The sequence below is a fragment of the Abramis brama genome, assembly GCF_963993115.1.
Source record: "Abramis brama genome assembly, chromosome: 24".
NCBI classification, from domain to species: domain Eukaryota; kingdom Metazoa; phylum Chordata; class Actinopteri; order Cypriniformes; family Leuciscidae; genus Abramis; species Abramis brama.
This window is the reverse complement of record NC_139986.1, coordinates 26,061,155-26,088,194: the sequence shown is the minus strand read 5'-3', so window position 1 is coordinate 26,088,194 and position 27,040 is coordinate 26,061,155. Positions and strand designations below refer to the sequence as shown.

The 27,040-nt window shown below is 36.4% G+C and overlaps 4 protein-coding genes across 4 annotated transcripts in view; 3 read left to right on the top strand and 1 right to left on the bottom strand.

The window, feature by feature from the left end:
- The window catches only part of LOC311075606 (pleckstrin homology domain-containing family A member 7-like), a 33,459-nt gene that overhangs the window by 4,322 nt on the left and 2,097 nt on the right, over positions 1-27,040 (bottom strand). The window contains exons 2-5 of the mRNA XM_084103133.1: positions 15,761-15,991; positions 7,801-8,031; positions 2,090-2,162; positions 1,918-2,013 (exon numbers count right to left, since the gene is read on the bottom strand). Of these exons, the coding sequence (XP_083959259.1) occupies positions 1,918-2,013; positions 2,090-2,162; positions 7,801-7,916 (285 nt within the window). The 5' untranslated portion in view covers positions 7,917-8,031; positions 15,761-15,991. The remainder of the gene's footprint in view (positions 1-1,917; positions 2,014-2,089; positions 2,163-7,800; positions 8,032-15,760; positions 15,992-27,040) is intronic.
- Positions 8,634-9,782, top strand: LOC311075535 (C-reactive protein-like). Its single transcript, XM_084103031.1, has 3 exons — positions 8,634-8,748; positions 8,906-8,966; positions 9,059-9,782. The coding sequence occupies exons 2-3, from the start codon at positions 8,915-8,917 to the stop codon at positions 9,670-9,672; spliced, it is 666 nt and encodes a 221-aa protein (XP_083959157.1). The 5' UTR covers positions 8,634-8,748; positions 8,906-8,914; the 3' UTR covers positions 9,673-9,782.
- On the top strand, positions 16,586-17,744 carry LOC311075686 (C-reactive protein-like). The gene is made up of 3 exons (XM_084103233.1): positions 16,586-16,710; positions 16,868-16,928; positions 17,021-17,744. Exons 2-3 carry the CDS (start codon positions 16,877-16,879, stop codon positions 17,632-17,634), a joined length of 666 nt encoding a protein of 221 aa, XP_083959359.1. The 5' UTR covers positions 16,586-16,710; positions 16,868-16,876; the 3' UTR covers positions 17,635-17,744.
- Positions 22,113-23,222, top strand: LOC311075685 (C-reactive protein-like). Its single transcript, XM_084103232.1, has 3 exons — positions 22,113-22,188; positions 22,346-22,406; positions 22,499-23,222. The coding sequence occupies exons 2-3, from the start codon at positions 22,355-22,357 to the stop codon at positions 23,110-23,112; spliced, it is 666 nt and encodes a 221-aa protein (XP_083959358.1). The 5' UTR covers positions 22,113-22,188; positions 22,346-22,354; the 3' UTR covers positions 23,113-23,222.

Sequence of the window (27,040 nt, the reverse complement as noted above, 5' to 3'; positions counted from 1 at the left end):
ACTCGTAATGCCAGATCAATCAATTCGTTGAGACTCGTGGGTAGCTCCAGGGCGTAGATTTCGCGTTGGATGCGGTCAGCCAGCCCATGCAGGAAGACGTCCCACTGCGCCTCCTCGTTCCAGCGGCACTCTGCAGCGAGGGTGCGGAACTCGATGGAATAGTCAGCTACTGGTCTTTTTCCCTGGACGATGTCCGTGAGCTGACGAGCCGCTTCTCTCCCGGCGACTGCACGGTCGAACACCCTCTTCATCTCTTCTGAGAGTGCGTCCCCCACAGAGCTGCACGCCCAGACAGCAAGGTGAGCACGAAGGCCACTCTCGAATCCTCAGTGCAGAATGTCTGAGGCTGAAGGGCAAAAAACATAGAGCATTTGGTCAAGAAAGCTCTACAATAGTTTGGCTCACCCGAATATCTCTCAGGCGTCGGTAAATGGGGCTCGATTGGACGATTCGGTGTGGGAGGAGTGGGGGGAACCGGCGGTGGGGTTGGCGCAGCGGGCGTCGCAAGTTGTTGTATTTGCTGGGTGAGCCCTGACACCTGCGTTACCAACGCTTGCACCGCTCGGCCGGTCGCGGCGAGATGCTCTTCCTGCCGTTCCATCCGAGCTGAACTGTGAGCGAAGTAATCCGCGAGCTCGGGGTTGCTTGCTGCCTCCATCTTGGTCAGATCGTTCTGTGACGGCAAGTAATCGAGGAGACAATAGCAAGCAAAACTGGTATTTATTTGACACGTGAACCAGACTCAGAACGTGTAGGAAGAAAACGGGAACAGACACAGTCAATGCAGATGAATCTCACGATCCTCAGGGAGAGCTCAGGGTGCGTCGGTAACGCAGGCTTGCGTGGGCAACTCAGAGTGGTATGGTCAGATGAGTGAGGTGAAATCCCGGTGAAGACACGACGTGAAGACAAACTGCATTGACGAACAATCCAAACAGAACTCAGGCAGGAGACACGAGGAGACGAGGAAGAACAGGAACTGAATGGGGAACATCCACAAACAACGATCTGACAAACACAAAGCGCACACGGTGAGTATAAGTAGCCACTGGGAATGAGGATCACCTGTCGCTGATTCTCCCGGAGAATAATCAGCGACCACGCCCACACACTCATACACACACACACAACACGCAAGGAAGAGTCAATGAATTCATCAACCGTGACATAACTATAACCTTGATGTATTTAAAATGCAGTTACACTTCTAAGATGATTAATTTTCTGAATCTGTATTTTAAATATTTTTGTGGGCCTTAAAGTAAAAAATGTGTTGGTGGTATAACAAAAAAAAAGAAATGACATCACAAAGACCCCTGCAGACTGTCAAGGTCAGAAAATCAAAAAAAATATCAATCATTTGATCTTTTAATGCTTTAAAAATAAATTATGCTTGTTATTTTAGTATTACTTTTTCTATATATCTTTAGTCTTAGTTAAGTTAATTTTAACTTATTTCTTGTTTTTTTGAGTTTCAAGTTTTTCATCTGATATTTGCTTTATTTTAAATTCCCCCAATCTATCAACCAAACGTTTTAGTTTACAATAACAACACTGGCTACAATATTGTGCATCATGAATCCATTTTCCAAACCGGGTTTTTGTCTTATCCCGAATCACTACGGTATACCTATAATAAGTGTTTATATTCGGACTATTTTATATTGGTTCGGGTCATACCGCAGCGGAGTACCCCAGTACCTGCGCGACTCATCATAGACATTAACAGAGAGAACTAGGTCCGGCAGAAATGTTCTTCCGCAAGACGCATGCATGCAGTTTTGTTTATTAACAGGCTAGAGCGCCAAAAGTTACTGACAGCAGCTTTAAAGTAAAACCTAAAACATGTTTTAAGATATTTGTTAAGTATTTCTCCAAGTCTTACACCAATGGTCAGTATTGTGCACTAAACGTTACCCTCTTGTACAGCCATCCTCTGATCACCACAGGGCAGTTGGGGTCTCTTTTTGCCGCTTGACATCTCTTTCCAAACGTCTGCACTTTGTCGTGACACTGCACATATAATCACACAAACTGTGTCATTGGGTTTGAAACATTCTACCTGTGTTTGTGTAAAAATGTGATTCACCTTGTCTCTGATTGGCAGAAAGGAGACTGTGGCGCTGCTGGAGGCCTGACTGACTCTGTCCTGATCCTCCATCCTAGAGCCATGGACACCGAATGAATCATCAATAAACGTCAAGCTGTTCAGGTTAGCCAACTTTGCTGTTAAACCACAATTTTGGATTTAAATGTTCCTGGTTATGGTTTTTCAAATATGTATGGTTATATATGGTATATATGGTTTTGCGGGTGTAATATAGCTGTTTGTGAATGTAATTCCTCAGAATCACAACCTGTAAGTTTGAGTGATTATTGATGTATACATTTAAAAATACGTAGTTTTGTGTTTTACATTTTACATTTTACATTGTGTAAGTTTCCAGCTAACTCGCGTTATTACTGTCTTACTGAAATACTTATGCTAAGCAGCTGTGGGCCAGTATTACCCAAAATTGTGTCTATTAATGCAGATTGTATGTCATTCTTACTACTTTGAGGAAAGATAAAGGATGGAGCAAGATTTGTTTTACAAACTTTAACGTTAAATTAGAAATAAAAAACTAACTAAAAAATTAGAAATATGTATATGTGTATACACATCGGTTTGTTGATGAACATGCACTTGTTAATGCTGATGGTGAGTAATGACAGCTATCTCATAATGTACCTCAAACTGAGTAGTGTATCACTGAGAAACGTCCTGCTCGAATTGTCCTTGCGTTTGAGGTTCGGGTTGATTAAGTAGTTCTTCCAATGTTTCATCATCGAACTCGCGCTCGGATTGATATGGTAAAATCGACGACATCATTACTGTCTTTACAGTGTGTACAATCACTGAGGACTGAGGAAGCCTCCGGAGCAGAAGTTCAGTTATGGTAATGGGAGTTTAGTCATTGTAAGCGGTAGGCCAATTCACAAAGCAGAATCACTGGTCTGCGTTTTTCAAACAGGAGAGACGTCACCTCGACACGTCACTGTTTATGGTATATATACACACTCAATTACAGTATATATTTTGAAATATCACACCGTATTTTAGTCTGATTACTTTCATGTGTGACTGATCAAGCTATTGTATATCGCCAGTAACGTTAGATTAGCTAACGAAACTTCGTCAGACTAACGTTACTGAATAGAGAGGACTTGTCAGTGTTATTCAGCGGCAGCGCACTCCACCACATACATATAAAATAGATATTAATTTATCTGTTGTTTGAAAGACTAAAGGCACAATAATAAGTGTTTTTTTTTTATTATTTTTTTATTAGAACAAAACTGTGTGGTCCAATAAATGCAGTGCCACATTTAATACCATCTATATTGGGGCACTGGGCATTGCAAAGATTTTTGAAATCGTGCTTATATTTTCTAAACAAGTATTTATTTCCAGTTGAATTTTCTGATCCCCCCCCCCCCCCCCCCCCCCCCCACTGGTTCTTGGTCCCCCCTGTGCCCCCCCATTTATAATATCCTGGAATCGCCCCTGGCTGGTAGGTCACATGAAATGGCGGATGTAGCAATTGTGGCTCAAGTTAAGGCATGACTGGTATGTAGTGTGGTGTGAAACATGGTTAATTGTTCAGAGATGCAGCTTCTGTTAATCATTTGCCTTGTTTTATTACACTCTAATAGTTGCTGAGTTAATATCTGGCCACAATGAGCCAGTTGCTCAATAATTTTGTGAAACTTATCTTATCACAATCTTGCACTCATTTATTCTCTTGCTGTTATTGTGTATATAGACCTCATCCATCTGTCCTCTCTAGTAACTCTGAAAACTACTGCTGTCATCACTGTATAGTGTTGGGAAAGTCCAGTCCATTTTTTTCTTCTTCATGTCATTCCTTTATGCCCACTGACATTCTTTACTCATTTATCAGAATAACAGAACTATTGTACTTAGGGATGCACCGATTGGGAAATTCTGGGCTGATACCGATACCAATGTTTAACATAACAACTTGGCCGATGCCGATGTTTTTTTCTTTTTGTTATTTATTCCTTCTTTTGTGCCACGGAAACATACAAGTCTTTCGGCTCTTGATCACACTATCCTAGAATGAGCACAAATTCAATCAGACCAATTTATGAAACAAAAACAACCTTTACCCACTGCGCAATGTGTCGTCGGAGTGACGTAATTTTCATGTCATTTTTGGACGTCCAAATTCGGTCCACTGAAGGGGTTGTTTTGTGACGCCAGGCGACGTCTTTTTTTGACGTCTTCCGCACGTCTAATGTGGACGTCCGTCCACAAAAGTTTGTTTGTGGGAAGAAGGAAGGAGACGGGATCGGCTTGCTGTGTATCGTGTGTTCATCTTGCTTTCCCTGGGTATCGAACCCGTGATCTTAGCGTTATAAGCACCTATGCCCTATTGTTTGAGCTACAACATCACACTTTTGTGCGCGTCTCCAGTTATCACCTGATGCTGAGACGATCAAATGGAGTTTTTGGAAAATGATCTTAAATAATTATAAATAATCTGTATTCATATGTATTAATCATGTTGATAATAACAATGTTGAAATGTGTAAATAAATAAAACTATTACATAGTAATCATGTAAATTTCCTGCACCTGTCATAGACGTCCAAATGACGTCCAAAAAAATTACCCAGTTCAAAGGTCCAATGTTGAACGTCAATATGACGTCCAAGTTGGGCCATGGTTGGACGTCAAAATAGTGGACCTAGTTTGGACGTCGAATAGATGTCCAGAATTGGTCATGGACCGACGGACCCAATATAGACATGATCTGCATGTCTATCCAACGTCCAATGTTTAGTGGGTAATGTCACTTTCTGGTTGACATTAGTTATAACCTTATTTATGACAAGTTCTTTTTCAGTGGTTATGAGGAGCAATATGAGAGAGAAATTTGGTAATCATTGTCTGACCCAACAAAAAAACATAATATTCATTTTATTTTTCGTGTTCGCATTTATGAGGGAAAAAACAACGTGTCAGTTCTCTGTTACGGACGTGAGCGCTCTGAAAGCGGCACTAAAAGACTGCTTTAAAACTTTCACAGAGACCTCAAACAGAACAGCTGCCTTTCTTTAAATTGAATTTCGTTTTGAATTAATTATATCTTAATTTTAATCAATGTTTCATGAACCAATTGCCTGGATTTAATAAATAAGAATTAAATCTAGCAGAATCACGACATGGAGGCGCCGGCGAGTGAACTGGAGTTCGTCTCATAAATGAACCGAAACTCAGCGTATAATGCACATTCACAGCGCATTTAGACACATTTAGACACATTCATAATCATTACTTTTACCGGTTCTTTGTGGCAAGCTTTATGCGTGCGGTCGTGCGCTTGAGTGCGGCTATATTACGTAAACGCTCATTATCCTAAATTAATATAAAGGGGCGATTTGTCCACGAATGACTTAAATGAACAACTAGCCTACTAGTCGACTAGAAAAAAACTTTTAGTCGGAAGCAGCCCTTATTCCACATATTTTCGAACCAGGCAACAGGACATCTGGGTTGAGCGAGCGACCCTGCGGAATGAACGAGCGGAGCGGAATATTCAGAAATGCGCTCTCCACTCACGAGCTCTGATCGGAACAAACCCGAACCTCACTGTCTGCTGAACTGCAGAAACATCAAAATATAACCAGTTTTTTTAAATGGTTTTTAAAACTACACTATTTTAGCACAAATTATGAGCTTATTGGTGATTTTTTTTATAATTATTGACAAAATTAGAATATAGTAAAAGTTTTTTTTTTTTTTTTTAAGTTTTGGGTGGGCCTGTTGAAAAGTGGGGCCATGCCTGAGCTACAGGACATCGTCTTTCAAAACATAACCTGCGCGAAAGAGAGAAAAAAAATGAATACGTCATTGTGAGCCTCCCAGTCATCTTTTTTTTATTATTATCCATGCAGTTTTGCAGTTACTGAATGTAGTTTTCCATTTGCAGAATACTGTTATGGATTCATTTAATGAGAGACTACATGAAGCCTGTACACTTGTATTTACACTATAGAATAACACCAAAGGACTGCAGAAAAGCTAGAAGTTTATTTAAATGATGAAAAACAGACAAACAGCATTTCAGAAATACACACTTCCATAGCATATATTTACATAAAATTTAATCCAAAAATCTTAGCATTGGTTTTTTTTTTTTCAATGTAATGCTAGCATTTCCCTATAATGACTTACCAGATTAACACATGGTTACCGAGTCGATCGTTCCCTGGGATGCGTTTTCATGATAATCGAATGTAAAGAGTTTTATCTCTAAAAACAGATTAGCTTTTAACACTAGTAAATCGCTAGTTAATACCACTAACAAGGCTCAAAATAGCCTTGCTACGTGAATACTGGTCGATAGGAATTACGTTTGTGAAATCTAACGTAGCACGGCGTTCGTGGCTCGACTAATCGAGACTGTTTTCCAAGATGACGCCTGCCTGTAAACGCGTAATGTACTGTCTTTATAAAGTATCTTCTTATTAAACTGTCTGTACACTTACAAAGTTCTCCATGCTTCGTTTTGCATGTAGGGACCCTCATTATGCTACTGTGTTAGTGTGAGGCTATTTTGAGCCTTGTTAGTGGTATTAACTAGCGATTTACTTTTACTTACTCTGTGCCCCATATTATAGTGTTAAAAGCTAATCTGTTTTAAACTCTTTACATTCGATTATCATGAAAACGCATCCCAGGGAACAATCGACTCGGTAACCATGTGTTAATTACACCTAGGTTCATTTTTCACTGGAATTGTCCTTTAATGTTTGTGGAAAGGGTGCGATATCACTGTTATTGTGCAGTGTCTGGATAAAACTTTATTGTAGGTGGTAAAGCTGAAAATATCTCTCATAGAACACCTGGGGTTTACTGCAGAAATTAGTTTTCACGATTCTACGTTTGCTGCCAAATAATTTTTCAGATCCAGACTGTCTGTACTGTCATTTTGTAAGTAAAGAAATCTGATATTTGTGTTCATACGGTGTCAGTAATTATATGCACGAGTCTTTATAGAAACAGACAGAGGACAGCAAAATGAGAATTGTAAGACTAATCAGACAAAATATGCGTCAAAGTCATTACTGTACACCTGCATTACGTGTGTCTGAAACCACTCGCTCACACTGAATTACACATTTGAGTGAATTCAGACAGCCAGAGACACTACTTTTTGTGTCATGTTCCAGTCATGTTGTGAATATGATTAAGAAACATTTTTTATATATATATATATATATTATCAATGTTGAAAACTCAATGTTGTACTGCTTCATATTTTTGTAGAAACAGTGTTGCATGTATTTTCAGGATTCTTTGATAAATAAAATGTTCAAAATAACAGCATTTACTTGAAAAATACATCTTTTGTAACATTATAAATGTTTTATGGTCACTTAAGAAGATCATTTTAATGTGTCCCTGCTGAATAAAAATTATGCTGACCTAAAACCTTAACCCATAAAACCTTTTTTATTTTTTAAATTGATTATTAATATAATTTATTTAATTTTTTGGCTGTTCAGATTTTAAAAAACTATCACATACGGCAAAAAAAAAAACTGATTTCTGTTGCCAAGCCATAAAGATTGCTGTACTATGATAAATAATATTTTCATTAACAGTGTTTAGTACATTGGTTAAATAATAAGAAGAACACAAGCACAACAAAACAACTACAAACTACACAAAGAAACCCAATATCAAGTGTAGTAGATGAAAGAAAAGAATAAAGTGATTTCTTGTACCTGGTCTGTTTTCGGTACCCGACAGCAACTTCCAGCGTCATGGTGTTTTCAGCATCTCTCCCTCTGAGAAACAAACGCTCAACACAGACACTGCGGAGGCTCAATCCCTCTTTCATCCCTTTAACACTGAATCCTCTGTTTCTTTTCCCCGCTTCACTCTCAGCTCACACACTCTTTTTCTCTTCTGATGTCTGTAAAGTGACATTTAGCTTCATCTCTGCTGGTAAAGGACTGAAAAATCACAAATCAAATCTAATATCTCAGATTCTTCTCCTGGACAGCAATGAGAAGTACGTGGATACAGAGCAAATAGAGACTTTTTCTAAAGTCTGCTTTTTTTCTAATAAAAAGATGTTACTGTAGATAATAATTTTTTTTTTGTTTGCTGGGAGACATTTGTCGTCTCTAGTTTCAGAAGAGATCTCAAAAATGTCTCAAACTAAGTGAATATGATATCTCTATATGCTATGAATTGTATTTGTCATAAAACATGATTGTATTGATCTGGTAAGTCATTATAGGGAAATGCTAGCATTACATTGAAAAAAAAACCCAATGCTAAGATTTTTGGATTAAATTTGATGTGAATATGCTATGGAAGTGTGTATTTCTGAAATGCTGTTTGTCTGTTTTTCATCATTTAAATAAACTTCTAGCTTTTCTGCAGTCCTGTGGTGTTATTCTAGTGTAAATACAAGTGTACAGGCTTCATGTAGTCTCTCATTAAATGAATCCATAATAGTATTCTGCAAATGGAAAACTACATTCAGTAACTGCAAAACTGCATGGATAATAATAAAAAAGATGACTGGGAGGCTCATACGTATATCTGGGCTGAACCCAATCTGCAAATAAATACTCGAGACACTTCTAGTCACGACCATCTGTGAGACAAACATCTGACCTGACCTGACCTGATCTTCTCTCTGATAACACCTGCTGAACATCGTAAGTATTTGTAGCTTGAACCTTTTGTGTCTCTTTTATGTGATTGAACACTAAGTAGTGATAAACTGTTGTAATTTAATATTAAAAACAATGAAACCGTGAAGAATTTGTCTGCTAAAAGGAGTAATGGATTTTCCTTTGCACTTTTTTCCTCCAGACCTGCAAGATGTTGCTTTTATTTTTCTGTCTGCTTTCTCTGAAAGCAGTGGCAACTGAAGGTACCGCATTTTACATTAAGTTTCACAGATTGGCATAAGCAGGATTTTGTGTGTCTAGTAAAATATGGTTTATTTTGTGTTTTGTCTTGCAGTGGGTCTTGGTGGTAAAGTGCTTCTGTTTCCAACCCAGACGGATTCAAGCTTTGTTAAACTCACTCCTGAAAAGCCAATGAATCTCTCAGCGTTTACTCTCTGCATGCGTGTGGCGACGGAGCTCCAGGGCGAGAGGGAGATCATTCTGTTCACCTACCGCACACCTGAGTACGACGAGCTCAACGTGTGGAGGGAGAAAGATGGGCGCATGTCCTTGTATATTCAGTCTAGTGACGATGCAGCTTTTTTCCACCTGCCTCCTCTCTCCACGTTCCAGACTCACCTGTGCGTCACCTGGGACTCTGCGACTGGTCTTGCTGCTTTTTGGGTGGATGGACAGCGCAGTGTGTTCCAGCTCTATAGGAAAGGTTACTTGGTTCGTCCTGGCGGCACCGTTCTGCTCGGCCAGGACGCTGATAAATATGTGAGTGCCTTTGAAGCAGAGCAGAGCTTTGTAGGTGAAATTACAGATGTGTGCATGTGGGATCATGTTCTCCTAAGCAGTCAGATCAAGGCGTTGCATTTAAACCAGGAATGGTTTCCGACGAAGGGAAACGTGTTTGACTGGAACACCATCAAATATGAGACCAAAGGAAATGTGCTATTGGTTTAAAATAACTGATACAGATTGATTCCTCCACACAGTTGTGTCAGTCTTTATGATCTGTTCATCTGTTTTAATGAGTTACAAAGCTGTAAAGGCTAACAAATAAATTCTCAGCATCACAACTACAGTGTCTGTGCATCATTTGGAAGAAAGAGCTGAATGTTGAAAAAGGGGTTTTAGTGGTCTAGCATTTTACAGTACCAGTGAAAAGTTTTGGTTTTTGAAAGAAGTCTCTTATGTATGGAAGCTTGTTTCCGCCACTGAATAATAAATAAATTATAATAATTGCGACTTTTTATCTCACAATTCTGACTTTTTTTCTCAGAATTGCGAGATATGAAGTCAGAATTGCATGATATAAAGTCGCAATTGCGTGTTATAAAGTCAGAATTGTGAGATATAAACTATTCTGAGGTTAAAAAAAAGAAGTCTTTTTTTTCCTTAGAATTGGACTTTATATCTCACAATTGTAAGTTTATATCTCACAATTGTAAGAAAAGATGCCAGAATTGCGAGATATAAACTCGCAATTATGTGTTATAAAGTCAGAATTGCGAGATATAAAGTCAGAATTGCGAGATGTAAACTCGCAATTGTGAGATAAAAAGTCGCAATTATATTTTTAAATGTTTTATTTTGTGGCGGAAACAAGCTTCCATACTTATGCACTGAGGCTGCATTTATTTGATAAAAAATACAGAAAAAAAACTAATGGTATTATCTTAATTTACTTTAAAATGTAATTTATTCCTGTGATTAAAGCTGAATTTGCAGCATCATTACTCCAGTCTTCAATGTCACATGATCCTTCAGAAATCATTCTAACAGGAGAAAATGAATAAAAAGAGAATTTATATATATATATATATATATATATATATATATATATATATATATATATATATATATATATTATATATTTATATATATAGTGCAGGTGTTTATGAGAGATAAGTGAATATATCATGTTGTCATAAACGCATTACCAAAAGAAAAAATATAATGGTACCTTTTTGCAAGAAAACAGTCAATAGACTGAAATTGAGTAATTTAGAGCCAAAAACACCTGCAATCTGAGATATTTACCAATGAAGCTCTTTTCAAATGGCCGATATGTTCCTTTATTAGGCCGATATGTTCCTTTATTATAATTCATAAGGGAAATTCATCTGATCCACTGCTGCTGTCTGGTGTTCACATGCAGGCGGTGCATCATGAGAAACACCGACTCATGGCTTGAGGAATGGAAGTCTGCATTCATATAAAGTTCCAACATCACATTATTAAACCACAAACCTATGCAAACAAAACTATATGAAAACCATAAAAATAAAAAAAAATGTATATATATATATATATTTCCGACTTATTTTCTCGTAATAATGACTTGGTTTCTCATTATAATGACTTATTTTCTTGTAATAATAACTTGTAGTAATAATAAGAAACTTTCTTGTATAATGACCATGAACCGTATGTGCCGAAGGGAAACGTGTTTGACTGGAACATCATCAAATATGAGACCAGTGGAAATGTGCTAGTCGTGCAAGATAACTATGAGTAGTAACTGCATACAAAATTGGTGAATTTTTACTGAAGTAGGACCTCTAAAGGATTCAGTTATGTTGATAATTTGATTAATATTTTTGTCCTGGAAAAAAAAGAAAGACAATGAACAAAATGTGGTAATTTGATTATCTTTTTGCTCTCCAGATAGACTATTATAAGTAGGTTACACTACAGCTTGTTCAGAACAACGCCACAGATCTAATAAAGGAACATATCAGCCATTTGAAAAGAGCTTCATTGGTAAATATCTCAGATTGCAGCCATTTGAAAAGAGCTTCATTGGTAAATATCTCAGATTGCAGGTGTTTTTGGCTCTAAATTACTCAATTTCAGTCTACTGACTGTTTTCTTGCAAAAAGGTACCATTATTTTTTTCTTTTGGTGATGCGTTTATGACAACATGATATATTCACTCATCTCTCATAAACAACTGCACTGGATTATCTAGTTTATGTCCTTTACTCGACTCTCCAACCTCAGAAAACCTTCACTTCTACTGATGTCACTGTATATGCTTGTTCAGATAATTCATAATCTGATCCACTGCTGCTGTCTGGTGTTCACATGCAGGCGGTGCATCATGAGAAACACCGACTCATGGCTTGAGGAATGGAAGTCTGCATTCATATAAAGTTCCAACATCACATTATTAAACCATAAACCTATGCGAACAAAACTATATGAAAACAATCAAATAAATTCCAAGAACCTTCACCGAAATATTCTGATATTTGAACACAATTTCGTAGTACAACGAGCAGTTATCACCTGATGCTGAGACGATCAAATGGAGTTTTTGGAAAATGATCTTAAATAATTATAAATAATCTGTATTCATATGTATTAATCATGTTGATAATAACAATGTTGAAATGTGTAAATAAATAAAACTATTACATAGTAATCATGTAAATTTCCTGCACCTGTCATGGACGTCCAAATGACGTCCAAAAAAATTACCCAGTTCAAAGGTCCAATGTTGAACGTCAATATGACGTCCAAGTTGGGCCATGGTTGGACGTCAAAATAGTGGACCTAGTTTGGACGTCGAATAGATGTCCAGAATTGGTCGTGGACCGACGGACCCAATATAGACATGATCTGCATGTCTATCCAACGTCCAATGTTTAGTGGGTAATGTCACTTTCTGGTTGACATTAGTTATAACCTTATTTATGACAAGTTCTTTTTCAGTGGTTATGAGGAGCAATATGAGAGAGAAATTTGGTAATCATTGTCTGACCCAACAAAAAAACATAATATTCATTTTATTTTTCATGTTCGCATTTATGAGGGAAAAAACAATGTGTCAGTTCTCTGTTACAGACGTGAGCGCTCTGAAAGCGGCACTAAAAGACTGCTTTAAAACTTTCACAGAGACCTCAAACAGAACAGCTGCCTTTCTTTAAATTGAATTTCGTTTTGAATTGATTATATCTTAATTTTAATCAATGTTTCATGAACCAATTGCCTGGATTTAATAAATAAGAATTAAATCTATCAGAATCACAACATGGAGGCGCCGGCGAGTGAACTGGAGTTCTTCTCATAAATGAACCGAAACTCAGCGTATAATGCACATTCACAGCGCATTTAGACACATTTAGACGCATTCATAATCATCAAGCGTAGCGTTAGTTCTGGCAGGTCACGTTAGTCAAGCTCGCATCAGCTGATCCACATCTACCTATAGGAATACGACACCTATCACCCTATACATATATAAGCTCCTTCAGTATTATCAGCAGCTATCGCGTTCTCAGGAGCTAAATACCCTCCTCCATCCCCAGCTCCTCCTCTCGTCAGTCAGGATTTGACATTCTGATTCCCCTTGAATCAGAACAATTATCGAATATGTTGTACTTTTAAATCTTGAATTAAATATATTTGCAAACATTCATGTTGGTTCTGTTCTGTTTACCCCAAGGGGGATTATTGCTGCTCTCCCTGCTCTTATCCATGCTAGGCTGCATGGATGCGAAGGGAGTTCTCGCCCAGAATGGAACCATTCCGCCAATCCAAACTGTATGCTAATTGTCAATCATATTTGACGGTAGTGGTCCTGACAGAAATTACTTTTACCGGTTCTTTGTGGCAAGCTTTATGCGTGCAGTCGTGCGCTTGAGTGCGGCTATATTACGTAAACGCTCATTATCCTAAATTAATATAAAGGGGCGATTTGTCCACGAATGACTTAAATGAACAACTAGTCGACTAGAAAAAAACTTTTAGTCGGAAGCAGCCCTTATTCCACATATTTTCGAACCAGGCAACAGGACATCTGGGTTGAGCGAGCGACCCTGCGGAATGAACGAGCGGAGTGGAATATTCAGAAATGCGCTCTCCACTCACGAGCTCTGATCGGAACAAACCCGAACCTCACTGTCTGCTGAACTGCAGAAACATCAAAATATAACCAGTTTTTTAAAATGGTTTTTAAAACTACACTATTTTAGCACAAATTATGAGCTTATTGGCGATTTTTTTTTATAATTATTGACAAAATTAGAATATAGTAAAAGGTTTTGGGTTTTTTTTGAAAGTTTTGGGTGGGCCTGTTGAAAAGTGGGGCCGTGCCTGAGCTACAGGACATCGTCTTTCAAAACATAACCTGCGCGAAAGAGAGAAAAAAAATGAATGCGTCATTGTGAGCCTCCCAGTCATCTTTTTTTATTATTATCCATGCAGTTTTGCAGTTACTGAATGTAGTTTTCCATTTGCAGAATACTGTTATGGATTCATTTAATGAGACTACATGAAGCCTGTACACTTGTATTTACACTATAGAATAACACCAAAGGACTGCAGAAAAGCTAGAAGTTTATTTAAATGATGAAAAACAGACAAACAGCATTTCAGAAATACACACTTCCATAGCATATTCACATAAAATTTAATCCAAAAATCTTAGCATTGGGTTTTTTTTTTTTTCAATGTAATGCTAGCATTTCCCTATAATGACTTACCAGATTAACACATGGTTACCGAGTCGATCGTTCCCTGGGATGCGTTTTCATGATAATCGAATGTAAAGAGTTTTATCTCTAAAAACAGATTAGCTTTTAACACTAGTAAATCGCTAGTTAATACCACTAACAAGGCTCAAAATAGCCTTGCTACGTGAATACTGGTCGATAGGAATTACGTTTGTGAAATCTAACGTAGCACGGCGTTCGTGGCTCGACTAATCGAGACTGTTTTCCAAGATGACGCCTGCCTGTAAACGCGTAATGTACTGTCTTTATAAAGTATCTTCTTATTAAATTGTCTGTACACTTACAAAGTTCTCCATGCTTCGTTTTGCATGTAGGGACCCTCATTATGCTACCGTGTTAGTGTGAGGCTATTTTGAGCCTTGTTAGTGGTATTAACTAGCGATTTACTTTTACTTACTCTGTGCCCCATATTATAGTGTTAAAAGCTAATCTGTTTTTAGAGATAAAACTTACATTTGATTATCATGAAAACGCATCCCAGGGAACAATCGACTCGGTAACCATGTGTTAATTACACCTAGGTTCATTTTTCACTGGAATTGTCCTTTAATGTTTGTGGAAAGGGTGCGATATCACTGTTATTGTGCAGTGTCTGGATAAAACTTTATTGTAGGTGGTAAAGCTGAAAATATCTCTCATAGAACACCTGGGGTTTACTGCAGAAATTAGTTTTCACGATTCTACGTTTGCTGCCAAATAATTTTTCAGATCCAGACTGTCTGTACTGTCATTTTGTAAGTAAAGAAATCTGATATTTGTGTTCATACGGTGTCAGTAATTATATGCACGAGTCTTTATAGAAACAGACAGAGGACAGCAAAATGAGAATTGTAAGACTAATCAGACAAAATATGCGTCAAAGTCATTACTGTACACCTGCATTACGTGTGTCTGAAACCACTCGCTCACACTGAATTACACATTTGAGTGAATTCAGACAGCCAGAGACACTACTTTTTGTGTCATGTTCCAGTCATGTTGTGAATATGATTAAGAAACATTTTTTATATATATATATATATATTATCAATGTTGAAAACTCAATGTTGTACTGCTTCATATTTTTGTGGAAACAGTGTTGCATGTATTTTCAGGATTCTTTCAGGAAAGTTCAAAATAACAGCATTTACTTGAAAAATACTTCTTTTGTAACATTATAAATGTTTTATGGTCACTTAAGAAGATCATTTTAATGTGTCCCTGCTGAATACAAATTATGCTGACCTAAAACCTTAACCCATAAAACCTTTTTTATTTTTTAAATTGATTATTAATATCATTTATTTAATTTTTTGGGTGTTCAGATTTTAAAAAACTATCACATACGGCAAAAAAAAAAAAAACTGATTTCTGTTGCCAAGCCATAAAGATTGCTGTACTATGATAAATAATATTTTCATTAACAGTGTTTAGTACATTGGTTAAATAATAAGAAGAACACAAGCACAACAAAACAACTACAAACTACACAAAGAAACCCAATATCAAGTGTAGTAGATGAAAGAAAAGAATAAAGTGATTTCTTGTACCTGGTCTGTTTTCGGTACCCGACAGCAACTTCCAGCGTCATGGTGTTTTCAGCATCTCTCCCTCTGAGAAACAAACGCTCAACACAGACCCTGCGGAGGCTCAATCCCTCTTTCATCCCTTTAACACTGAATCCTCTGTTTCTTTTCCCCGCTTCACTCTCAGCTCACACACTCTTTTTCTCTTCTGATGTCTGTAAAGTGACATTTAGCTTCATCTCTGCTGGTAAAGGACTGAAAAAATCACAAATCAAATCTAATATCTCAGATTCTTCTCCTGGACAGCAATGAGAAGTACGTGGATACAGAGCAAATAGAGACTTTTTCTAAAGTCTCCTTTTTTTCTAATAAAAAGATGTTGGTACTGTAGATAATAATTTTTTTTTGTTTGCTGGGAGACATTTGTCGTCTCTAGTTTCAGAAGAGATCTCAAAAATGTCTCAAACTAAGTGAATATGATATCTCTATATGCTATGAAATGTATTTGTCATAAAACATGATTGTATTGATCTGGTTAGTCATTATAGGGAAATGCTAGCATTACATTGAAAAAAAAAACCCAATGCTAAGATTTTTGGATTAAATTTGATGTGAATATGGAAGTGTGTATTTCTGAAATGCTGTTTGTCTGTTTTTCATCATTTAAATAAACTTCTAGCTTTTCTGCAGTCCTGTGGTGTTATTCTAGTGTAAATACAAGTGTACAGGCTTCATGTAGTCTCTCATTAAATGAATCCATAACAGTATTCTGCAAATGGAAAACTACATTCAGTAACTGCAAAACTGCATGGATAATAATAATAAAAAAGATGACTGGGAGGCTCATACATAAATCTGGGCTGAACCCAATCTGCAAATAAATACTCGAGACACTTCTAGTCACGACCATCTGTGAGACAAACATCTGACCTGACCTGACCTGATCTTCTCTCTGATAACACCTGCTGAACATCGTAAGTATTTGTAGCTTGAACCTTTTGTGTCTCTTTTATGTGATTGAACACTAAGTAGTGATAAACTGTTGTAATTTAATATTAAAAACAATGAAACCGTGAAGAATTTGTCTGCTAAAAGGAGTAATGGATTTTCCTTTGCACTTTTTTCCTCCAGACCTGCAAGATGTTGCTTTTATTTTTCTGTCTGCTTTCTCTGAAAGCAGTGGCAACTGAAGGTACCGCATTTTACATTAAGTTTCACAGATTGGCATAAGCAGGATTTTGTGTGTCTAGTAAAATATGGTTTATTTTGTGTTTTGTCTTGCAGTGGGTCTTGGTGGTAAAATGCTTCGGTTTCCAACCCAGACGGATTCAAGCTTTGTTAAACTCACTCCTGAAAAGCCAATGAATCTCTCAGCGTTTACTCTCTGCATGCGTGTGGCGACGGAGCTCCAGGGCGAGAGGGAGATCATTCTGTTCACCTACCGCACACCTGAGTACGACGAGCTCAACGTGTGGAGGGAGAAAGATGGGCGCATGTCCTTGTATATTCAGTCTAGTGACGATGCAGCTTTTTTCCACCTGCCTCCTCTCTCCACGTTCCAGACTCACCTGTGCGTCACCTGGGACTCTGCGACTGGGCTTGCTGCTTTTTGGGTGGATGGACAGCGCAGTGTGTTCCAGCTCTATAGGAAAGGTTACTTGGTTCGTCCTGGCGGCACCGTTCTGCTCGGCCAGGACGCTGATAAATATGTGGGTTCCTTTGACGCAGAGCAGAGCTTTGTAGGTGAAATTACAGATGTGTGCATGTGGGATCATGTTCTCCTAAGCAGTCAGATCAAGGCGTTGCATTTAAACCAGGAATGGTTTCCGACGAAGGGAAACGTGTTTGACTGGAACACCATCAAATATGAGACCAAAGGAAATGTGCGATTGGTTTAAAATAACTGATACAGATTGATTCCTCCACACAGTTGTGTCAGTCTTTATGATCTGTTCATCTGTTTTAATGAGTTACAAAGCTGTAAAGGCTAACAAATAAATTCTCAGCATCACAACTACAGTGTCTGTGCATCATTTGGAAGAAAGAGCTGAATGTTGAAAAAGGGGTTTTAGTGGTCTAGCATTTTACAGTACCAGTGAAAAGTTTTGGTTTTTGAAAGAAGTCTCTTATGTATGGAAGCTTGTTTCCGCCACTGAATAATAAATAAATAATAATAATTGCGACTTTTTATCTCACAATTCTGACTTTTTTTCTCAGAATTGCGAGATATGAAGTCAGAATTGCATGATATAAAGTCGCAATTGCGTGTTATAAAGTCAGAATTGTGAGATATAAACTATTCTGAGGTAAAAAAAAAAAAAAAAGTATTTTTTTTTCCTTAGAATTGGACTTTATATCTCACAATTGTAAGTTTATATCTCACAATTCTGAGAAAAGATGCCAGAATTGCGAGATATAAACTCGCAATTATGTGTTATAAAGTCAGAATTGCGAGATATAAAGTCAGAATTGCGAGATATAAAGTCAGAATTGCGTGATATAAAGTCGCAATTGTGAGAAAAAAAGTCAGAATTGCGAGATGTAAACTCGCAATTGTGAGATAAAAAGTCGCAATTATATTTTTAAATGTTTTATTTTGTGGCGGAAACAAGCTTCCATACTTATGCACTGAGGCTGCATTTATTTGATAAAAAATACAGAAAAAAAACTAATGGTATTATCTTAATTTACTTTAAAATGTAATTTATTCCTGTGATTAAAGCTGAATTTGCAGCATCATTACTCCAGTCTTCAGTGTCACATGATCCTTCAGAAATCATTCTAACAGGAGAAAATGAATAAAAAGAGAATTTATATATATATATATATATATATATATATATATTATATTATATATTTATATATATATATATATATATTATATTATATATTTATATATATAGTGCAGGTGTTTATGAGAGATGAGTGAATATATCATGTTGTCATAAACGCATTACCAAAAGAAAAAATATAATGGTACCTTTTTGCAAGAAAACAGTCAATAGACTGAAATTGAGTAATTTAGAGCCAAAAACACCTGCAATCTGAGATATTTACCAATGAAGCTCTTTTCAAATGGCCGATATGTTCCTTTATTATAATTCATAAGGGAAATTCATCTGATCCACTGCTGCTGTCTGGTGTTCACATGCAGGCGGTGCATCATGAGAAACACCGACTCATGGCTTGAGGAATGGAAGTCTGCATTCATATAAAGTTCCAACATCACATTATTAAACCACAAACCTATGCGAACAAAACTATATGAAAACCATCAAAAAAATAAAAAAGTGTGTATATATATATATATATATATATATATATATATATTTCCGACTTATTTTCTCGTAATAATGACTTGGTTTCTCATTATAATGACTTATTTTCTTGTAATAATAACTTGTAGTAATAATAAGAAACTTTCTCGTATAATGACCATGAACCGTATGTGCCGAAGGGAAACGTGTTTGACTGGAACATCATCAAATATGAGACCAGTGGAAATGTGCTAGTCGTGCAAGATAACTATGAGTAGTAACTGCATACAAAATTGGTGAATTTTTACTGAAGTTGGACCTCTAAAGGATTCAGTTATGTTGATAATTTGATTAATATTTTTGTCCTGGAAAAAAAAGAAAGACAATGAACAAAATGTGGTAATTTGATTATCTTTTTGCTCTCCAGATAGACTATTATAAGTAGGTTACACTACAGCTTGTTCAGAACAACGCCACAGATCTAATAAAGGAACATATCAGCCATTTGAAAAGAGCTTCATTGGTAAATATCTCAGATTGCAGGTGTTTTTGGCTCTAAATTACTCAATTTCAGTCTACTGACTGTTTTCTTGCAAAAAGGTACCATTATTTTTTTTCTTTTGGTAATGCGTTTATGACAACATGATATATTCACTCATCTCTCATAAACAACTGCACTGGATTATCTAGTTTATGTCCTTTACTCGACTCTCCAACCTCAGAAAACCTTCACTTCTACTGATGTCACTGTATATGCTTGTTCAGATAATTCATAATCTGATCCACTGCTGCTTTCTGGTGTTCACATGCAGGCGGTGCATCATGAGAAACACCGACTCATGGCTTGAGGAATGGAAGTCTGCATTCATATAAAGTTCCAACATCACATTATTAAACCACAAACCTATGCAAACAAAACTATATGAAAACCATCAAAAAAATAAATAATGTATATATATATATATATATATATATATATATATATATATATATTTCCGACTTGTTTTCTCGTAATAATGACTTGGTTTCTCATTATAATGACTTATTTTCTTGTAATAATAACTTGTAGTAATAATAAGAAACTTTCTCGTATAATGACCATGAACCGTATGTGCCGAAGGGAAACGTGTTTGACTGGAACATCATCAAATATGAGACCAGTGGAAATGTGCTAGTCGTGCAAGATAACTATGAGTAGTAACTGCATACAAAATTGGTGAATTTTTACTGAAGTAGGACCTCTAAAGGATTCAGTTATGTTGATAATTTGATTAATATTTTTGTCCTGGAAAAAAAAGAAAGACAATGAACAAAATGTGGTAATTTGATTATCTTTTTGCTCTCCAGATAGACTATTATAAGTAGGTTACACTACAGCTTGTTCAGAACAACACCACAGACCTAATAATGGAATATATCAGCCATTTGAAAAGAGCTTCATTGCATTCGAACTCTTTACATTCGATTATCATGAAAACATTTGAAAAGAGCTTCATTGCAATCGAACTCTTTACATTCGATTATCATGAAAACGCATCCCAGGGAACAATCGACTCGGTAACCATGTGTTAATTACACCTAGGTTCATTTTTCACTGGAATTGTCCTTTAATGTTTGTGAAAAGGGTGCGATATCACTGTTATTGTGCAGTGTCTGGATAAAACTTTATTGTAGGTGGTAAAGCTGAAAATATCTCTCATAGAACACCTGGGGTTTACTGCAGAAATTAGCTTTCACGATGTCTGTACTGTCATTTTGTAAGTAAAGAAATCTGATATTTGTGTTCATACGGTGTCAGTAATTATATGCACGAGTCTTTATAGAAACAGACAGAGGACAGCAAAATGAGAGTTGTAAGACTAATCAGACAAAATATGCATCAAAGTCATTACTGTACACCTGCATTACGTGTGTCTGAAACCACTCGCTCACACTGAATTCCACATTTGAGTGAATTCAGACAGCCAGAGACACTACTTTTTGTGTCATGTTCCAGTCATGTTGTGAATATGATTAAGAAACTTTTTTTATATATATATATATATTATCAATGTTGAAAACTCAATGTTGTACTGCTTCATATTTTTGTGGAAACAGTGTTGCATGTATTTTCAGGATTCTTTCAGGAAAGTTCAAAATAACAGCATTTACTTGAAAAATACTTCTTTTGTAACATTATAAATGTTTTATGGTCACTTAAGAAGATCATTTTAATGTGTCCCTGCTGAATAAAAATTATGCTGACCTAAAACCTTAACCCATAAAAACTTTTTTATTTTTTAAATTGATTATTAATTTCATTTATTTAATTTTTTGGGTGTTCAGATTTTAAAAAACTATCACATACGGCAAAAAAAAAAACTGATTTCTGTTGCCAAGCCATAAAGATTGCTGTACTATGATAAATAATATTTTCATTAACAGTGTTTAGTACATTGGTTAAATAATAAGGAGAACACAAGCACAACAAAACAACTGAAAAATCACAAATCAAATCTAATATCTCAGATTCTTCTCCTGGACAGCAATGAGAAGTACGTGGATACAGAGCAAATGGAGACTTTTTCTTAAGTCTGCTTTTTTTCTAATAAAAAGATGTTGGTACTGTAGATAATAATTTTTTTTTGTTTGCTGGGAGACATTTGTCGTCTCTAGTTTCAGAAGAGATCTCAAAAATGTCTCAAACTAAGTGAATATGATATCTCTATATGCTATGAATTGTATTTGTCATAAAACATGATTGTATTGATCTGGTAAGTCATTATAGGGAAATGCTAGCATTACATTGAAAAAAAAACCCCAATGCTAAGATTTTTGGATTAAATTTGATGTGAATATGCTATGGAAGTGTGTATTTCTGAAATGCTGTTTGTCTGTTTTTCATCATTTAAATAAACTTCTAGCTTTTCTGCAGTCCTGTGGTGTTATTCTAGTGTAAATACAAGTGTACAGGCTTCATGTAGTCTCTCATTAAATGAATCCATAACAGTATTCTGCAAATGGAAAACTACATTCAGTAACTGCAAAACTGCATGCATAATAATAAAAAAGATGACTGGGAGGCTCATACATAAATCTGGGCTGAACCCAATCTGCAAATAAATACTCGAGACACTTCTAGTCACGACCATCTGTGAGACAAACATCTGACCTGACCTGATCTGATCTTCTCTCTGATAACACCTGCTGAACATCGTAAGTATTTGTAGCTTGAACCTTTTGTGTCTCTTTTATGTGATTGAACACTAAGTAGTGATAAACTGTTGTAATTTAATATTAAAAACAATGAAACCGTGAAGAATTTGTCTGCTAAAAGGAGTAATGGATTTTCCTTTGCACTTTTTTCCTCCAGACCTGCAAGATGTTGCTTTTATTTTTCTGTCTGCTTTCTCTGAAAGCAGTGGCAACTGAAGGTACCGCATTTTACATTAAGTTTCACAGATTGGCATAAGCAGGATTTTGTGTGTCTAGTAAAATATGGTTTATTTTGTGTTTTGTCTTGCAGTGGGTCTTGGTGGTAAAGTGCTTCTGTTTCCAACCCAGACGGATTCAAGCTTTGTTAAACTCACTCCTGAAAAGCCAATGAATCTCTCAGCGTTTTCTCTCTGCATGCGTGTGGCGACGGAGCTCCAGGGCGAGAGGGAGATCATTCTGTTCGCCTACCGAACACCTGAGTACGACGAGCTCAACGTGTGGAGGGAGAAAGATGGGCGCATGTCCTTGTATATTCAGTCTAGTGACGATGCAGCTTTTTTCCACCTGCCTCCTCTCTCCACGTTCCAGACTCACCTGTGCGTCACCTGGGACTCTGCGACTGGGCTTGCTGCTTTTTGGGTGGATGGACGGCGCAGTGTGTTCCAGCTCTATAGGAAAGGTTACTTGGTTCGTCCTGGTGGCACCGTTCTGCTCGGCCAGGACGCTGATAAATATGTGAGTGGCTTTGTCGCAGAGCAGAGCTTTGTAGGTGAAATTACAGATGTGTGCATGTGGGATCATGTTCTCCTAAGCAGTCAGATCAAGGCGTTGCATTTAAACCAGGAATGGTTTCCGACGAAGGGAAACGTGTTTGACTGGAACACCATCAAATATGAGACCAAAGGAAATGTGCGATTGGTTTAAAATAACTGATACAGATTGATTCCTCCACACAGTTGTGTCAGTCTTTATGATCTGTTCATCTGTTTTAATGAGTTACAAAGCTGTAAAGGCTAACAAATAAATTCTCAGCATCACAACTACAGTGTCTGTGCATCATTTGGAAAACTGAATGTTGAAAAAGGGGTTTTAGTGGTCTAGCATTTTACAGTACCAGTGAAAAGTTTTGGTTTTTGAAAGAAGTCTCTTATGTATGGAAGCTTGTTTCCGCCACTGAATAATAAATAAATAATAATAATTGCAACTTTTTATCTCACAATTCTGACTTTTTTTCTCAGAATTGCGAGATATGAAGTCAGAAATTGCATGATATAAAGTCGCAATTGCGTGTTATAAAGTATTTTTTGTAAAAGTATTTTTTTTCCTTTGAATTGGACTTTATATCTCACAATTGTAAGTTTATATCTCACAATTCTGAGAAAAGATGCCAGAATTGCGAGATATAAAGTCAGAATTGCATGATGTAAACTCGCAATTGTGAGATAAAAAGTCGCAATTATATTTTTAAATGTTTTATTTTGTGGCGGAAACAAGCTTCCATACTTATGCACTGAGGCTGCATTTATTTGATAAAAAATACAGAAAAAAAACTAATGGTATTATCTTAATTTACTTTAAAATGTAATTTATTCCTGTGATTAAAGCTGAATTTGCAGCATCATTACTCCAGTCTTCAGTGTCACATGATCCTTCAGAAATCATTCTAACAGGAGAAAATGAATAAAAAGAGAATATATATATAGCCTATATATATATATATATATATTATTTTATATATTTATATATATAGTGCAGGTGTTTATGAGAGATGAATATATCATGTTGTCATAAACGCATTACCAAAAGAAAAAATATAATGGTACCTTTTTGCAAGAAAACAGTCAATAGACTGAAATTGAGTAATTTAGAGCCAAAAACACCTGCAATCTGATATATTTACCAATGAAGCTCTTTTCAAATGGCCGATATGTTCCTTTATTAGGCCGATATGTTCCTTTATTATAATTCATAAGGGAAATTCATCTGATCCACTGCTGCTGTCTGGTGTTCACATGCAGGCGGTGCATCATGAGAAACACCGACTCATGGCTTGAGGAATGGAAGTCTGCATTCATATAAAGTTCCAACATCACATTATTAAACCACAAACCTATGCAAACAAAACTATATGAAAACCATAAAAAAAAAAAATAATATATATATATATATATATATTTCCGACTTATTTTCTCGTAATAATGACTTGGTTTCTCATTATAATGACTTATTTTCTTGTAATAATAACTTGTAGTAATAATAAGAAACTTTCTCGTATAATGACCATGAACCGTATGTGCCGAAGGGAAACGTGTTTGACTGGAACATCATCAAATATGAGACCAGTGGAAATGTGCTAGTCGTGCAAGATAACTATGAGTAGTAACTGCATACAAAATTGGTGAATTTTTACTGAAGTAGGACCTCTAAAGGATTCAGTTATGTTGATAATTTGATTAATATTTTTGTCCTGGAAAAAAAAGAAAGACAATGAACAAAATGTGGTAATTTGATTATCTTTTTGCTCTCCAGATAGACTATTATAAGTAGGTTACACTACAGCTTGTTCAGAACAACGCCATAGATCTAATAATGGAACATATCAGCCATTTGAAAAGAGCTTCATTGGTAAATATCTCAGATTGCAGGTGTTTTTGGCTCTAAATTACTCAATTTCAGTCTACTGACTGTTTTCTTGCAAAAAGGTGCCATTATTTTTTTTCTTTTGGTAATGCGTTTATGACAACATGATATATTAACTCATCTCTCATAAACAACTGCACTGGATTATCTAGTTTATGTCCTTTACTCGACTCTACAACCTCAGAAAACCTTCACTTCTACTGATGTCACTGTATATGCTTGTTCAGATAATTCATAATCTGATCCACTGCTGCTGTCTGGTGTTCACATGCAGGCGGTGCATCGTGAGAAACACCGACTCATGGCTTGAGGAATGGAAGTCTGCATTCATATAAAGTTCCAACATCACATTATTAAACCACAAACCTATGCGAACAAAACTATATGAAAACAATCAAATAAATTCCAAGAACCTTCACCGAAATATTCTGATATTTGAACACAATTTCGTAGTACGACGAGCAGTTATCACCTGATGCTGAGACGATCAAATGGAGTTTTTGGAAAATGATCTTAAATAATTATAAATAATCTGTATTCATATGTATTAATCATGTTGATAATAACAAAGTTGAAATGTGTAAATAAATAAAACTATTACATAGTAATCATGTAAATTTCCTGCACCTGTCATAGACGTCCAAATGACGTCCAAAAAAATTACCCAGTTCAAAGGTCCAATGTTGAACGTCAATATGATGTCCAAGTTGGGCCATGGTTGGACGTCAAAATAGTGGACCTAGTTTGGACGTCGAATAGATGTCCAGAATTGGTCATGGACCGACGGACCCAATATAGACATGATCTGCATGTCTATCCAACGTCCAATGTTTAGTGGGTAATGTCACTTTCTGGTTGACATTAGTTATAACCTTATTTATGATAAGTTCTTTTTCAGTGGTTATGAGGAGCAATATGAGAGAGAAATTTGGTAATCATTGTCTGACCCAACAAAAAAACATAATATTCATTTTATTTTTCGTGTTCGCATTTATGAGGGAAAAAACAACGTGTCAGTTCTCTGTTACAGACGTGAGCGCTCTGAAAGCGGCACTAAAAGACTGCTTTAAAACTTTCGCAGAGACCTCAAACAGAACAGCTGCCTTTCTTTAAATTGAATTTCGTTTTGAATTAATTATATCTTAATTTTAATCAATGTTTCATGAACCAATTGCCTGGATTTAATAAATAAGAATTAAATCTAGCAGAATCACGACATGGAGGCGCCGGCGAGTGAACTGGAGTTCGTCTCATAAATGAACCGAAACTCAGCGTATAATGCACATTCACAGCGCATTTAGACACATTTAGACGCATTCATAATCATTACTTTTGCCGGTTCTTTGTGGCAAGCTTTATTTGTGCGGTCGTGCGCTTGAGTGCGGCTATATCACGTAAACGCTCATTATCCTAAATTAATATAAAGGGGCGATTTGTCCACGAATGACTTAAATGAACAACTAGCCAACTAGTCGACTAGAAAAAAACTTTTAGTCGGAAGCAGCCCTTATTCCACATATTTTCGAACCAGGCAACAGGACATCTGGGTTGAGCGAGCGACCCTGCGGAATGAACGAGCGGAGTGGAATATTCAGAAATGCGCTCTCCACTCACGAGCTCTGATCGGAACAAACCCGAACCTCACTGTCTGCTGAACTGCAGAAACATCAAAATATAACCAGTTTTTTTAAATGTTTTTTAAAACTACACTATTTTAGCACAAATTGGCTTATGGGCGATTTTTTTTTATAATTATTGACAAAATTAGAATATAGTAAAAGGTTTTTTTGTTTTTTTTAAAGTTTTGGGTGGGCCTGTTGAAAAGTGGGGCCGTGCCTGAGCTACAGGACATCGTCTTTCAAAACATAACCTGCGCGAAAGAGAGAAAAAAAATTAATGCGTCATTGTGAGCCTCCCAGTCATCTTTTTTTTATTATTATCCATGCAGTTTTGCAGTTACTGAATGTAGTTTTCCATTTGCAGAATACTGTTATGGATTCATTTAATGAGAGACTACATGAAGCCTGTACACTTGTATTTACACTATAGAATAACACCAAAGGACTGCAGAAAAGCTAGAAGTTTATTTAAATGATGAAAAACAGACAAACAGCATTTCAGAAATATACACTTCCATAGCATATTCACATAAAATTTAATCCAAAAATCTTAGCATTGGTTTTTTTTTTTCAATGTAATGCTAGCATTTCCC